This window comes from Danio rerio, chromosome 25, assembly GCF_049306965.1.
Source record: "Danio rerio strain Tuebingen ecotype United States chromosome 25, GRCz12tu, whole genome shotgun sequence".
Classification (NCBI taxonomy): domain Eukaryota; kingdom Metazoa; phylum Chordata; class Actinopteri; order Cypriniformes; family Danionidae; genus Danio; species Danio rerio.
In genome coordinates this window covers 23249326-23263727 of record NC_133200.1, presented here as the reverse complement: position 1 = coordinate 23263727, position 14402 = coordinate 23249326, and the positions used below count along the sequence as shown (strand labels likewise).

The 14402-nt window shown below is 35.3% G+C and overlaps 1 protein-coding gene across 3 annotated transcripts in view; it reads right to left on the bottom strand.

Moving 5' to 3' along the window:
• gse1a (Gse1 coiled-coil protein a) overlaps positions 1 to 14402 on the bottom strand; it is an 82779-nt gene that overhangs the window by 41878 nt on the left and 26499 nt on the right. For all 3 annotated transcript variants that reach the window (XR_012400400.1, XM_003201442.7, XM_009298044.5), the window contains exon 3: positions 2262 to 2443. Coding sequence is in view for 2 of the 3 variants with exons in the window: in XM_003201442.7 (XP_003201490.2) it covers positions 2262 to 2443 (182 nt within the window). In the remaining variant the exon portion in view is untranslated. The remainder of the gene's footprint in view (positions 1 to 2261; positions 2444 to 14402) is intronic.

Here is a 14402-nt window from a genome sequence, read left to right as displayed (position 1 = left end):
GGCATTGGAAAGACATGAGGGTGAGTAATTAAAGACAGTTTTTTTTTTTTTTTGGGGTGGGGGGGAGGGGTGTGAACTATCTTTCTAATAGCATCTTAATTCAACCGCAAACAAATGTTCATTATGTGAATGGGATGGCATGGGTCTGTTGGTGTGGTCGCGAAAAACAGAAAAAAGGCAGCAGTGAATTTCCTGCGCTCTGGCTCCTCTGTCTCGTCTCTACAGAAGGCTCTTTGTGTAAACAGAGAGGCCAGTTTGATCGGGGGAAAGTGCCTATTGTCTCTCTTCATGTCCCTTGACTGCAGGGTTAAATACACTCACAGAGCCACACAGAATGACAACACACACACTCGAGGCAAGATCTTGCTGTCGCGCCTGAGAGAGACTGAATTAGCAGACAAACAGGACACCCGCAGATCAGTCCATTTGTGCTAATCCAGGCCAGTTGAAACCCTGTGCTGCCCATTCAGAGCGGATGCACATGGTCAAGCCCTCCTAACCACACAAGCACAACAGCAGCCCTGAGAATAAGAGCTCTGGAGAGACAGGACTGTTCGTGTCGATGAGAAAAAAAACATATGGTTTTTATTATTCAAATCAATGAGCTCACACCTGATGAATAAAATGTTATGACAACTTCAACCTCCTTCAAGGTCTTGATTTTTGTTGTTTGCTTGTTGTGAATATGCTTTTCAGTGGACAGCTTCATAAAATTGAGGAACAATACTTCTTTTTTTTTTTTTTTGAAACATGCTCGTTTTATTTCTTTCCTAGAGTAAAACAGTTGTGTTTTAGTTTTAAATCCAATCAGCTGATCTGGTGGGAGCACTTTTAGCTTAGCTTAGCATAAACCATTAAACCGGATCGGGCCATTAGCATCTTGCTCAATTTGTTTTCAAAAAGAGTCAGCCTCAGTCTATGATGTAACTACAAAATAGGCAAGCCTTAGATAATATATATATATATATATATATATATATATATATATATATATATATATATATATATATATATATATATATATATATATATATATATATACATATATATTGAAACTTTTTTGAACAGATGAGATTAGGTGAGATGCTAATGGTCTAATCAGATTCAATTCTTGATGCTAAGCTAAGCTAAAAGTGCTCCCTCCAGACCCTGAGATCAGCTGAATAAATTTAAAAATGACAAAACTCAACTGTTTACTTCTAAACGATAAATGGATAGATAGATGGATGGATGGATAGAGGGATAGAAAGATGTATAGATCGAGGGATAGATAGAGGGATAGAAAGATGTATAGATAGATGGAAAGATAGATGGATGGATGGATAGATAGATGGATGGATGGATAGATTTGGATAGATAGTTTTGATTAGATAGATTTGGATACATGGATAGAGTGTTAGCATTTTTGAATTTATTCAGCTTCTCTTCAGATCTGATGGGAGAACTTTTAGCTTAGCTTAGCATAAACCATTGAATCGGATTGGAACATTAGCATCTTGACCATTAGCAATTTCTTTTTAAAAAGAGTCCACAATGTAACTACAGAATAGCCAAGCTTTAGATTAGAAAATTATCTTTTACTTTTTTTGGCCTTTTATTAGTGAGAGGCTAATGGTCTAATCAGATTCAATGATCTATGCTAAGCTAAGCTAAAAGTGTTCCCGCCAGACCCTGAGATCAGCTGAATGGATTCAAAAAGTATGAAACTCAACTGTTTACCTCTAGACGTTGTAAAATGTTTATGTTTCCAAAAAAAGAGTGTTCCTTTATATATATAATTTAAAATACAAATGAAAAATAACTGTGTTTGTTTATGTCAGGGGTGGACAATTGATTTTTCAAAGGGGCCACATTAGACCTTGGGCTGATTTTTTTTTGTTAGTTTTTTTTTTTTTTTTTTTTGAGGAGTATGCTGTTGTATTTTGCACTGTCATTTTATTTGCACATCTGTATTTTGTACTGTCTGGAGCCAGCACCTAAGCTTTTCACTCATCATAGCACATGTGCTGCTAATGATGTGACAATAAAAGTGATTTTTTTTTTTATTTGAGAGACCAGACCAATGAAGTTTATTTGTTTTCAAAATAAATAAAAAACATTATGCGAAACTGTCACGCACGACTCCATTTGAAATAACAAAACTAAGCGCGCAAAAAACACTATATGTCCCCTTTGGTTGACTCACAATAATAGGCCCTGTTTGTAGTTGAATTTAAATTAAATAGATACTGCTAATGTTCATGTATTGTATCATACACTACCTGTCGTCCTTCAGACCTCCAGAAGCCATTGACTGTTTTAGTTGGGGCGATGGTGACCACAGGTGGAGTGCCTGTGGGCGGGGCCAGACTGGTACCCATGGCAATACGTTTAGGTGTACTGACTGGAGAAATCCTATTGGTCACCGGGGAGGAAACATGTGATGACTCACTACTAATAGAACCTGAAATAGAGAAGAAAAAATATATATTTAATAAGAATAACATTTAATTGTTTCCTCATTTGTTAAAATTATGACTAAAATGTATTTATTTTCTTATCAAATATAAATATTGAACAATTATTTAATATTTTCAATGCATTAAATATAATTAGACATTTTTAGAATAATTTAAAACAAAAAACTGATATACAGTAAGCAGCATGTGTACACCTCTTTCAGGTCTCTTTTTTCACTTAATATTTTCTATAGGAGGTTTAACATTAAGGAATGTGTGTATAAATTACATAAGTCAGTACCAAAGCTTAAACTGGAACTAATCTAACAGCAACTTACGATGACGGTTAGGGAATGCTAGGGAGAAAATGAATTATATATATATATATATATATATATATATATATATATATATATATATATATATATATATATATATATATATATATATATTAAAAGTGAAGACAACCATAAGAATTGAAAAGTTTAGTTTAGAAATTAAATGTAGTATATTTATATCTAGGAACTTTTAATAAATATAACTCTTAAAAGCACCAACATATACTGTCTATATTCACTGAGAAATGAAATTAACTTTCAAAGCAGGTGTACTTATTTATGTTGTGCACTACACCCTATATTTATATTTAAACAACAGTTCTGTCTGGTCTTGAATTTGATTGGCTGATAGCCGTGCTATATATTGCAAATAACAGCAATTGTACAGCTTCTTCACTTTTGTGTATTTCTCCACCCACATGCAGCGACAAGCAGAGGACACTCTACAGTTTGACAAATATTGCTGCTGTTGGACAACATAATGTTTGAGGCAAGAATGTAGTTGTTTAGATTGCAACTATGCAGTTTATTTATAAGTATTGTGTCTATTTTAAAATATTCATAATTTTGGAGATTCAGTGCATCAGCTGCCATCAGCTTGCTATACTTAGAAGAGCAAAGAATGTGACAGTTGACATTCCATGACAAGATGGTGACAGAGGCTACATAATAAGTCCACAGAGAGAGAAAAACTCAATGATTTCTCAACGTAAGTTTCAAACTACAGCTGAACATATCATTATAGAACAGGTAAGTGACATTCTAAGTCGATCTCTTTCTTTTGTATATTGTAGTGCTGCATTTATACCACAGAAACTGCTAGTGTTTGCTTTTCTTTGGCTTTTTTGGGATTAATTATTGTGATCTACCGATTGCAACAGAGAATAATTGGGATTTTTTTGTAGACTGATGGCATTTCATGCCGTTCAGCCTTATAATCTTAAATTGTGAGCAAAAAAATCACCTGTTTGTCATCACTTTAGACATTAAGCAAGATAATCATTCTAATACTAGCTCTAAAGTGACTTTGTAAACTGGCAACAGTTTCTGCTGTTCTGACCTAAGCTGCAGATGTGAATGAATGGTGGAGGAAAGTAGTTCCTCATTCAAAAGTGTTTTTAAGACTCTCCGTGTTTGATTTTCTTTTTTATACACACAATTATGCCATCGAAGTGTTGTATAAATGTCAATATCAGATACATATACAGTATATGGGGGTCACTAAGGCACTCGGCCTGCGTCCTTGAGCCAACGCACGCCTGAAAATACAGCCATACCGCACTTCAGCATGTCTGATATTATTTTTTTCTTCTGGAGAAAGTCTTATTTGTTTATTTTGGCTAGAAACAAGACAGTTTTTAATAATTAAACAATCAAAATCATTAGCCCCTTTAAGCTATATTTTATTCCGATAGTCTACAGAACAAACCATCATTATACAATAACTTGCCTAATTACCCTCACCTGCCTAGTTAATCTAATTAACCTAGTTAAGCCTTTAAATGTCACTTTAAGCTGTATAGAAGCTTCGTGAAAACTTTCTAGTAAAATGTTGGTTACTGTCATCACGGCAAAGATATAAAGTAAAATAAATTATAAGATGTATTTATATTACAAATACTATTATATTAAAACAAAACCAAAAAAATAAATAAATAAAAAATAAATGGTTTCATACAACTGAAATATCAGTTTTTACAGTCTGAGAAAAACATAGCAACAGAGACAATGACAGACTCTCTGGACTTGTAAGTGTCAAAGCAAGGGGCATTTATGTGTGTGTGTGTGTGTGTGTGTGTGTGTGTGTGTGTGTGTGTGTGTGTGTGTGTGTGTGTGTGTGTGTGTCTGCGCATGCCAGACAGAACTAACAACTTGTCAGCTAAAGTGAACATACATCATCACTTCCCTGATGCCAAGCTCGTCGCTATCAAAGGCCCCTGTGGGCTGTCAGATCAGATGCCAGTTTAAAGAGATAAAGCAACAAACACTGCCATCTCCCTGCGGTGAACGCACACTAACACAAACACACACTCAGCCCTCCAAACCCCTGCTGTGCTAATGCAGCATTTTACTGTGATCAAAGACCACTCACTCCAGCATGTATGTGTTAGTTTTAAGCATGTATACAAACATGTTAGAGTTATCCAGGATGCTCCGAAACCTACAACAAAGACGGTCTTTGTGTCTCACGACAGAATATGTGAAGAAAATGACTCTCAGATCAGTGACTCTCTGATGTGTCATGTGATTGGGTGTTGCTGCACTTGTCACACTTTCAGTTGTTTTCATGCGGTCCAGAGTTAGATCCCAAGCTGACAGAGAATGATTCTAGTATTAACTTAACCTGATCTTAATTAGATCAGATTTGTTAGGTTTCGTCAACCTCAAACTTACTCTGCAACCCGGAGCTTGACCAACTTGTTTTGTGCAATATGTGTTGTGTTTGGCATGGCATGGTGGCTCAGTGGTTAGCACTGTTGCCTCACAGCAAGACGTTCAGGCTAGGCCAGTTGGCATTTCTGTGTGCCGTTTTCATGTTCTCCCCGTGTTCGAGTGGGTTTTCTCTGGATGCTCTGGTTTCCCCCACAGTCCAAAGACATGCGGTACAGGTGAATTGGGAATGTGAGAGTGTATGGGTTTTTTCCAGTACTAGGTTGCAGTTGGAAGGGCATTTTCTGTGTAAACCATTTGCTGGAATAGTTGGCTGTACATTCTGCTGTGGCAACCCCTGAAAAAATGGCACTAAGCTAAAAGAAAATGAATGTGTTGTCTTTCATGCAGCATGTGTTGCACACTCTTTGCAGTACATCTCAAGCTCTATCAGGTTGGATAGGAAGCGACGGTGTACAGCCATTTTCAGATCTCTTCAGAGATGTTCAATAGGATTTAGGTCTGGGCTCAGGCTACGCCACTCAAGGACATTTACTGAGTTGTTGTGAAGCCACTCAATTGATATTTTGGCAGTGTGCTTTGGGTCATTGTCCTGCTGGAAAATGAACCGTCGCCCCAGTCTGAGGTCAAGAGCACTCTGAAGCAGTTTTTCATTCAGGATGTCTCTGTGCATTGCTGCATTCATCTCTCCCTCTATTCTGACTAGTCTTCCAGTTCCCGCTGCTGAAAAACATCCCCACAGCATGATGCTGCCACCACCATGCTTCACTGTAGGGATGGTATTAGCCTGGTGATGAGCGGTGCCTGGTTTTCTCCAAACGTAACGCCTGGCATTCACTTTAGAGTTAAATTTTAGTCTCATCAAACCAGAGAATTTTGTTTCTTATAGTCTGAGAGTCCTTCAGAATTCTTTTGGCAAATTCCAGGCAGGTAGTGGCTTCCGCCTGGCCATTCTACCATACAGGCCTGATTGGTGGATTGCTACACAGATGGTTGTCCTTCTGTAAGGTTTCCTCTCTCCACAGAAGAACGCTGGAGCTCAGACAGAGTAAACATCTGGTTAATGATCACCTTCCTGACTAAGGCCATTCTCCCCCGATCTAGCTTAGATGGCCAGCCAACTCTAGGAGCTCTGGTGTCCTGGTGTGCTCTGGTGAGTCCTGGTGGTTCCAAACATCTTCCACTTACGGATGATGGAGGTCACTGTGCTCATTGGAACTTTCAGAGCAGCAGAAATGTTTCTGTAACCTTCCCCAGCCTTGTGCCTCAAGACAATCCTGTCTCGGTCTACAGATAATTCCTTTGTCTTCATGCTTGGTTTGTGCTTTGTCATACACTGTCAACCCTGGGGTCTTAAATAGACAGGTGTATACCTTTTCAAGTCATGTCCAATCAGCTAAATTTACCACAGGTGAACTCTAATTACGCTGCTGAAACATCAAGAATGATCAGTGGAAACAGAATGTACCTGAGCTCAATTTAGAGCTTCATGGCAAAGGCTGTTAATACTTCTGTACATGTGAATTTTTTCATTTTTTTTTTTTTTTTTTTTATAAATTTGCAACAATTTTAAAAACTCTTTTTTTTCCCATTGTCATTATGGGGTATTGTGTGTAAAACTTTGAGAAAATGAATGAATTTAATCAATTTTGAAATAAGCCAGTAATATAAAAAATGAGGAAAAAGCACTATGAATACTTTTCAGATGCAATGTATCTCACATTGTATACCAAAACATATTTATAATTAATTGTTGGCATTTTACAAATCCAACTATTAGATAGCAAAGTAACATAAAGAGCCCAAAGGGACTTCAGTATTTGTTTCATAATAAGCATGAACTTTTGAGAAATGACTGGAAGCAAGGACATGAAAATGTCAATTGGAAGGGCCGGAATGAAAGAGAGAAAAATAATTATATAAATCATTTTGCATGTTTACTTATTGCTTTCTCATTATTATTTGTTTTGGGATGTGTATTTTGTCGTTTTATTTATTTATGCATGTATAGTTAGGTCCATAAATATTTGTACATCTACACAATTCTTACATTTTTGCCTCTATCCACCAACACAATCTATTTGAAATGAAACAAATAAGATGTGGTTTAACTGTAGAGTGTCAGCTTTAATTTGAGAGTATTTACATTTAAATCAGGTGAACACTGTAGGAATTAAAACAGTTTGCATATGTGCCTCCCACTTGTTCAGGGACCAAAAGTAATCACAAGTAACCAAAGAGCTTTTATAGAGAAAGAATTGGAATGTTATTCAATGGCCAAGTCAATCACCTGACTGAATCCGATTGAGCTTGCGTTTCACTTGCTGAAGACAAAACTGAAAGGGAAATGCCCTAAGAGCAAGCAGGAACTGAAGGAAGTTGCTGTAGAGTCCTGGCAGAGCACCACCAGGAATGAAACTCAGCGTCTGGTGATGTATATGCTTTCCAGACTTCAGGCTGTAATTGAAAGCAAAGGACTTGCAAACAAGTATTAAAAAGTGAAAGTTTGATTAAGGATTATTATTCAGTCTAATTACTTTTGGACCCTTAACAAGTGGGAGGCACATATGCAAACTGTTGTAATTCTTACAGCGTTCACCTGATTTGGATTTAAATACCTCAAATTAAAATTAATTAATTAAGTAATTAATTAATTCATTTATTCATTCATTCATTCATTCATTTAGTTTGCAATTCTGTTCTGGTTTCAGTTTGGTTTGTATTTTTGTTTTGTTGTTCATACGATCATTAATTTTCCTTTGTTCTTAGTCCCTTTATTCATCAGGGGTCGCCATAGTGGAATGAACCACCAACTAATTCAGCACACTTCACACAGCGGATGCCCTTCCAGCTGTAACCCAGCACTGGAAAACATCCATATACACTCATTCACACTAATACACTACAGCTATTATTAGTTTATTCAATTTACCTATAACAAATGTTTTTGGACTGCTGGAGAAACCGGAGCACTTTGAGAAAACCCACACATATAAGGGGAGAACATGCAAACTCCAGAAACCTTCTTGGTGTGAGGCAAGTTTTGTTGTTGTTTTGATTTTAAAATTTTAAAATTGATTTTTGTTCATCATTTTAAAATGAGCAATGAGAAATTTCTAAAATGCAAAAATAAACTGGTCAATGTTAATATAAACCCGCTTATACTTTTGTTTTGTAATTATAATTCATAGTATAATTCATTCATAATAACTCATAAGTAGTAAAAAAAAATCAAAATTTACATCAAACCTAACTAACAGAAAACAAATTCTCTTTAAAAAAAATTGCATTTTTATATAAAACAATAAGAATGGCTATAATTTGTCATTAATCATACACTATAACATCTAAAACAACAGTCAGATAATGTTTGTAATTTTACTGAGTTTTGAATGTAATTTAAAAATCACTAAAAAACTGGTAATTACATATAATATCCTGTATTGAAAAAAAAAACAAAAATCACTGTACTGCAGTTGTATTTTAACAATACAATACCTAAAATAAAAATTTTATTGTTACAGATATTGTTCGTAATTTTTCAATTTGAATCTAATAAAATAAAACAGGAAAAATATTGTATTATAATTATAATTATACACAAATTCCCTGAATAAAACCCCCAAAAGGACTATAAACTGACCTTAATAATATAATTTATTATTAAGTTATATATTATATATATATATTTATTATTATGTTAGTTCAAGTAAAATTCAAATTTAAAATTACAGTCAATTTTTTTTTACTCGCCGGCCACTTTATTAGGTGCACCTGTCCAACTGCTCATAGACGCAAATTTCTAATCAGTCAATCATAATGGCCAGACTGGTTCGAGCTGATAGAAAAGCAACAGTAACTCAAATAACCACTCAATACAACTGAGGTATGCAGAAGAGCATCTCTGAATGCACAACATGTCGAACCTTGAGGCAGATGGGCTACAGCAGCAGAAGACGCACAGGCTCACCAAAATTGAACAATAGAAGATTGGAAAAACCTTGCTACACATAGATGTGTAGCCGACAAATCTGCAGCAAATGTGTGATGCTCTCATGTCAATATGGACCAAAATCTCTGAGGAATTTTCGAGTACCTTGTTGTATCTACACCATTAAGGATTAAGGCAGGTCTGAAGGCACAAGGCACTCCAACCCGGTACTAGTAAGGTGTACCTAATAAAGTGTAGTTGCCAGGTGATCATTTATCAAATATTAAGTTCATATAAATAATAACAATCATTTACAAATATTAAAAATATTTGAATATTTAATTTTTCATTTGTTTTACAGTGCAGGTATGATAGTTGCTAGGGTATCTGTGGCAGTTGCTAGGTGATCGTTTACCAAATATTAATTTCCGATCCACAGGCCTGACCCAAATCCCTCCAGTGTAAGTTTAGACGTTTCTTTTTATTCACCGTTATATTACTCTCAACCGCAAAAAAGCACATTTGAGCTACACCATTCCCAATATTGTCGCCATCATGAACTAACCATAAATATACTAACAGCGACTCTTCCCTTTGTACAAAGCATTTAGTATTAATTGTTGATGCTTTATGCAGAAGTATAGCAGAGAAAGTCAAAGCCAGCAAAACAGAAAAAGGAGTACAGCGGTAGAGTATTGAGTCTGGTTATCAGCTCTCCGACAGACATGAACGCTCAGAGGACGCCTGACCTACTTTACTCTTTTGTGTTCGCTGTCTTATATAGATACTCCTTTTTAGCGCCAATGGACTTTTTCTCGGCGCTTGTGTGGTTTGAAGCATTGTGTAGGTTTCGCTTTTAATGAGGAAAGTCATTTCTCACATGTAGTCGCAGCAAACGAAACCACAATAAACGCTCATTGTGGGGGAGATCCTGTACAGTGTGTTGTTCATTATGACAAACCTTGATCTGATTGTACATTATCAGGCTTATTATATGGCTATGGTTGCCAAACAGATTATACTGTTATAAATAATGGTTCGTTAACTGAATTTTGTTCAGTGAAAAAAAGAAAGTCATAAAGAGTTTAGAGTCGCTTGAGTGTGAGAAAACCATAAAGAGATTTAATTTCATGGGAAGTTTGGGTGTTTTTCTGACAACAAAGTTAAAGTATTAGTCTATATAGGATAAATAGTTGTGAAAAAAACAACAACAACACAAAGATAAAAACTGTTTACAAAACAAAGAAGAAACAAAACAGACAGAAAACACTACAGATGTCACAAGGGAGATGCTGACAACGAAGTGTGAATCCAAAGGCAGGTTTATTAAGAATAGTCAGGCAAGCAACGCTAGACACAGGGGTAAACAGCTCTATACAGGCAATCCAGAGTCGTGGTCAGTAAACAGGCAGTCAAAAGGCAGGCAGCTAGGAATGGCTGATGTGAAACTGACGTTTCGACACATTGTCAAGGTCCCGAAGCTTTGTTCCAAACACTCAGGTCACATGACTAAAGTGTTTCGAAACAACTGGTCACATGACTTAAGCGATTCAAAGCAACGATCACTTCAGAAACGTTTCGAGACCTGGCAAATCTGCAGTCTCATAAAGCCTAGTGGACCTTGCATATGTACAGTGCTGCAAATAACTTTTGGGTTCGAATCCCGACTTGTAAATATTCTGAAATTATGATTTTAATAATGTTACTGTTTTATGGTGTAGTCTAGACAGGATAAAGCTGCGGATCCGCCATCAATATAGCATAATTTTTGTAAAACTGTATAACAATAATTTATATTTTTGCAGTACTGTGATGGTTGGGTTTGGGGTTGGGGTAGATTTGAATAAAATGCAATAAATGGGAAATTTAAAGAATATTATAAATAATTCTCGTTAACTTCCGACTGCAATCTAGCAACAAGCCTGTTTTATGACCAAAACAAGACATTTTTATTCACAAAGTGTTAATTCAGATGTCAGACCAGTGTTAAAACAAAACGTTACAAGAACAGAGCATTCTAAACATAACATCTTCTAACACAACAGCTGCTTCACCTTGGATTAGAACCCATTATCTCTGCATGCTAGTGAGGAACTCTCACCCCTCAATTAAGTTTTAACCCCTTCAGACCTAAATTATATTCCAAATTTCAGAAAAATGGGATGTCATGTTATGTCCATTGTAATGGACGCAGGGTCTGAAGGGGTTAATACTTCAATTTGCGTAACTGTTTCTGTGCTAAAGCTGTTCCAGTGCAGAGTGAGGTTTCGAAAAGTTTCCGAGCTTTGACACATTTGCTTCAACTGTTTCAGTGTTTCATGAAGCCTCGCTTTGCCCGCCCCTACATGCAGCTGACAACATAAATATAAGGAAAGTAAAACGAGTCTTATATAAATAGATGAGTGTCTCAAAGTGAGCCATATATATGAGCATGTTATCAGTACTTGAACAGCTTCAACTGTGTGAGAGTAATCAATGGAGACTTGGAGCAGGGGTGTGTGTGTGTGTTGCATGACAGGACTTGTAGTACATATTGAAACAGGATTCTAGTCCGTTTAAATGTAAATGTTCTCCAGTGATCGATGAAGGTTAGATCACTGGTGATCATAACAACAGAAATGCAAAATAAATAACTGAAAACAAACATAAATAATTAAGTAAATAAGTAAATAAATAACCAAATATAAAAATAAATACATAATAAATAAAAGGGTAAAATGCAAACCTCAAATAAGAATAACATAGCAAAAAGTGAACATGAAAAACCTACATATATACAATATACATCTGCATCCCTGCCAATACTCCCGTTTTTCCCAGGAGTCTTTCGTAGTTTAGTCCATATGTGTATATATATATATATATATATATATATATATATATATATATATATATATATATATATATATATATATATATATATATATATATATATATATATATATATCGGCACTAGTGAAAGGGCTTGCGAATGTGATATTGTGTTTATACAGTTCAAACATTTTGACGCCTTAATCGTGTATTCATACTATAGTAATTGTAGTGTGTTGAGTGTGAGACGGGACATATTAGAAATGTATGTATTTTGTGATGGCCACTCTTTGTATAACCCGGAGTTACTTTTTGGTTAGCCATCTGTTTCTAATGAGTCTCCTGATGTCGTGACTAGTTCAGTAAACTGAAAGAAAGAAGAAATGCCTGCATGCATTTGGAGTTTTTCCTTATTACAAACACAACAGTAATCTGGTAGTGTTCGCTTCGCTTTGGCTTTTCAGGGTTAATTAATGTGAGAAATACTGGGGAATCTCAGCCTTATAATCTTAAAATGTCAGCAAAATCCCCTGTTTTGTTATCAATTATGACATTAAACTAGAGAATCATTCAATTATTAGCTCTAAAATGACGTTGGTGAGGTAGCAACGGATTCTGCTATTCTGACGTCAGCTGCAAATGTGAACGAATGGCGAAAGAAAGTAGTTCCCATTTTGAGACTCTCTTTGAATGATTTTCTTTTTTATACACACGATTGTGCCGTTGAACTGTTGTATAAACACAATATCACATTCGTAGCAGTGCGATGTGGCTGTATATTGTCACTGCATGCCTTCCACCAGTGCCGATATACAGCCATATCATACTGCTTGTGTAATATTTCTCATATATATTTACACTTATAGGTTTCATTTCATAACTGATTTCAGACTATATATGATAAACACATTTTTGGATGAACTATTTCGTTAATGTGACACTTTTTGTCCACAAACAATATAGTTTTTAAGCAATTATTTATAAATCACATACAATTACAGTTTTTACTACAACAGCAACTAAGACTACAACATTATCCAAATTGTACCAAAAAAGGCTGGGCCCACAACAACCAACCACAGCCGTAAGAACATTGCAATGGAAAAATTGAGTCTTACTTTACTCTTTCACATATTTGAATATCTGAATCTGAAAGCTTTGGCGATATTTAAATCATTTTTTTTCAGTCAAACTCTTGACGAAACAAAGTGTGTATGTCTGTATGTGTGGCGAAAGATGTCAGTTATGTACTCTTACAAGAGAACACACATTATTCACAGAAGTGCGCAAGTACATATTCAGAGAAGTACGAACACACACAAACACACACTAAAAGCCTCAAAGCCACCAAAGCCTTAAACAAAAGACAGCTTTTCCAAACAGGCTTAGCAATCTGAGCCCGAGCATCGACTGTCATTGTATTACCGCAGTCAAAGAGTGTATGAATGCACAAAAATGACAAGCGCAATACACACGCTGTGATCAACTCAGCAGTAAAAAGACACTTAGAGAAGCACCACAGACATTACTGGCACACAAGCTCTTAAACAATCAATACAACCCCTTTTTCTCTATCTCAAAGCTTCAGAGAGAAGAAGATAATGATCAAGTCGATAAACACACGGTATGATCATTCAAGATGACGCTGGTTAAAATATGCAGCTTTTCTCTGACAACACAATACAACTCTACTTCTTGCTTTTCAATTGCGTGAAAATATTCTGATCGACAATGGTCCATTAGTAAAAAACATGGTCAGAGCATTTGATTTTGTATGCGGTGTGGAATATCTGAGCAGTTGTTTGTGATTGTTTTTCATTATTTTTTACAACAAATGTTTTTTAGAAGCAAGAGAAAACTTAAAACACGAAAAAGGAAAAAGTCTGAAAAAAATCTGAAAATGCAAGTAAAATGTACAAATAAAATAAATAAAAACAAAAAAGAAAACTCAAATAAAACATCAAAAAGAATGGATAAACATATGCAAAAAATGCCAGTGAAACAGCACAACAACACAGAAATGCTTGGCTAGTTTTTGCAACGCGAAAGGGAAATGCAAAACAGACGCACAATTAAAAATTTGAAAAAAATAAAAAAATAAAAATACAAATAAAGTGTAAAAAACAAACAAATAAATAAATAAATAAACAAACAAACAAACAAAAAACAAAATGTAAAAAAGCTCAAATAAAACACCAAAAAGAAACGTTAAACAAATGCAAAAAACACACACACACACAAAAGCGAAGCAAAATGCCAAACAAACAGCACAACAAAATAGAAATGCTTCAACATGTTTGGCTAGTTTTTGAAAAGCGGAAGTGAAATGAGAAACAGACGTGCAATGAAAAATAAAAAATAACAGCTAAAAATACAAATAAAGTGTGAAAGAAAAAAAAAGAACAAACAAAAACAAAATGTAAAAAGCTCAAATAAAACACCAAAAAGAAACGATAAACAAATGCAAAAAAAAAACAAAAAAAGTTAAATAAA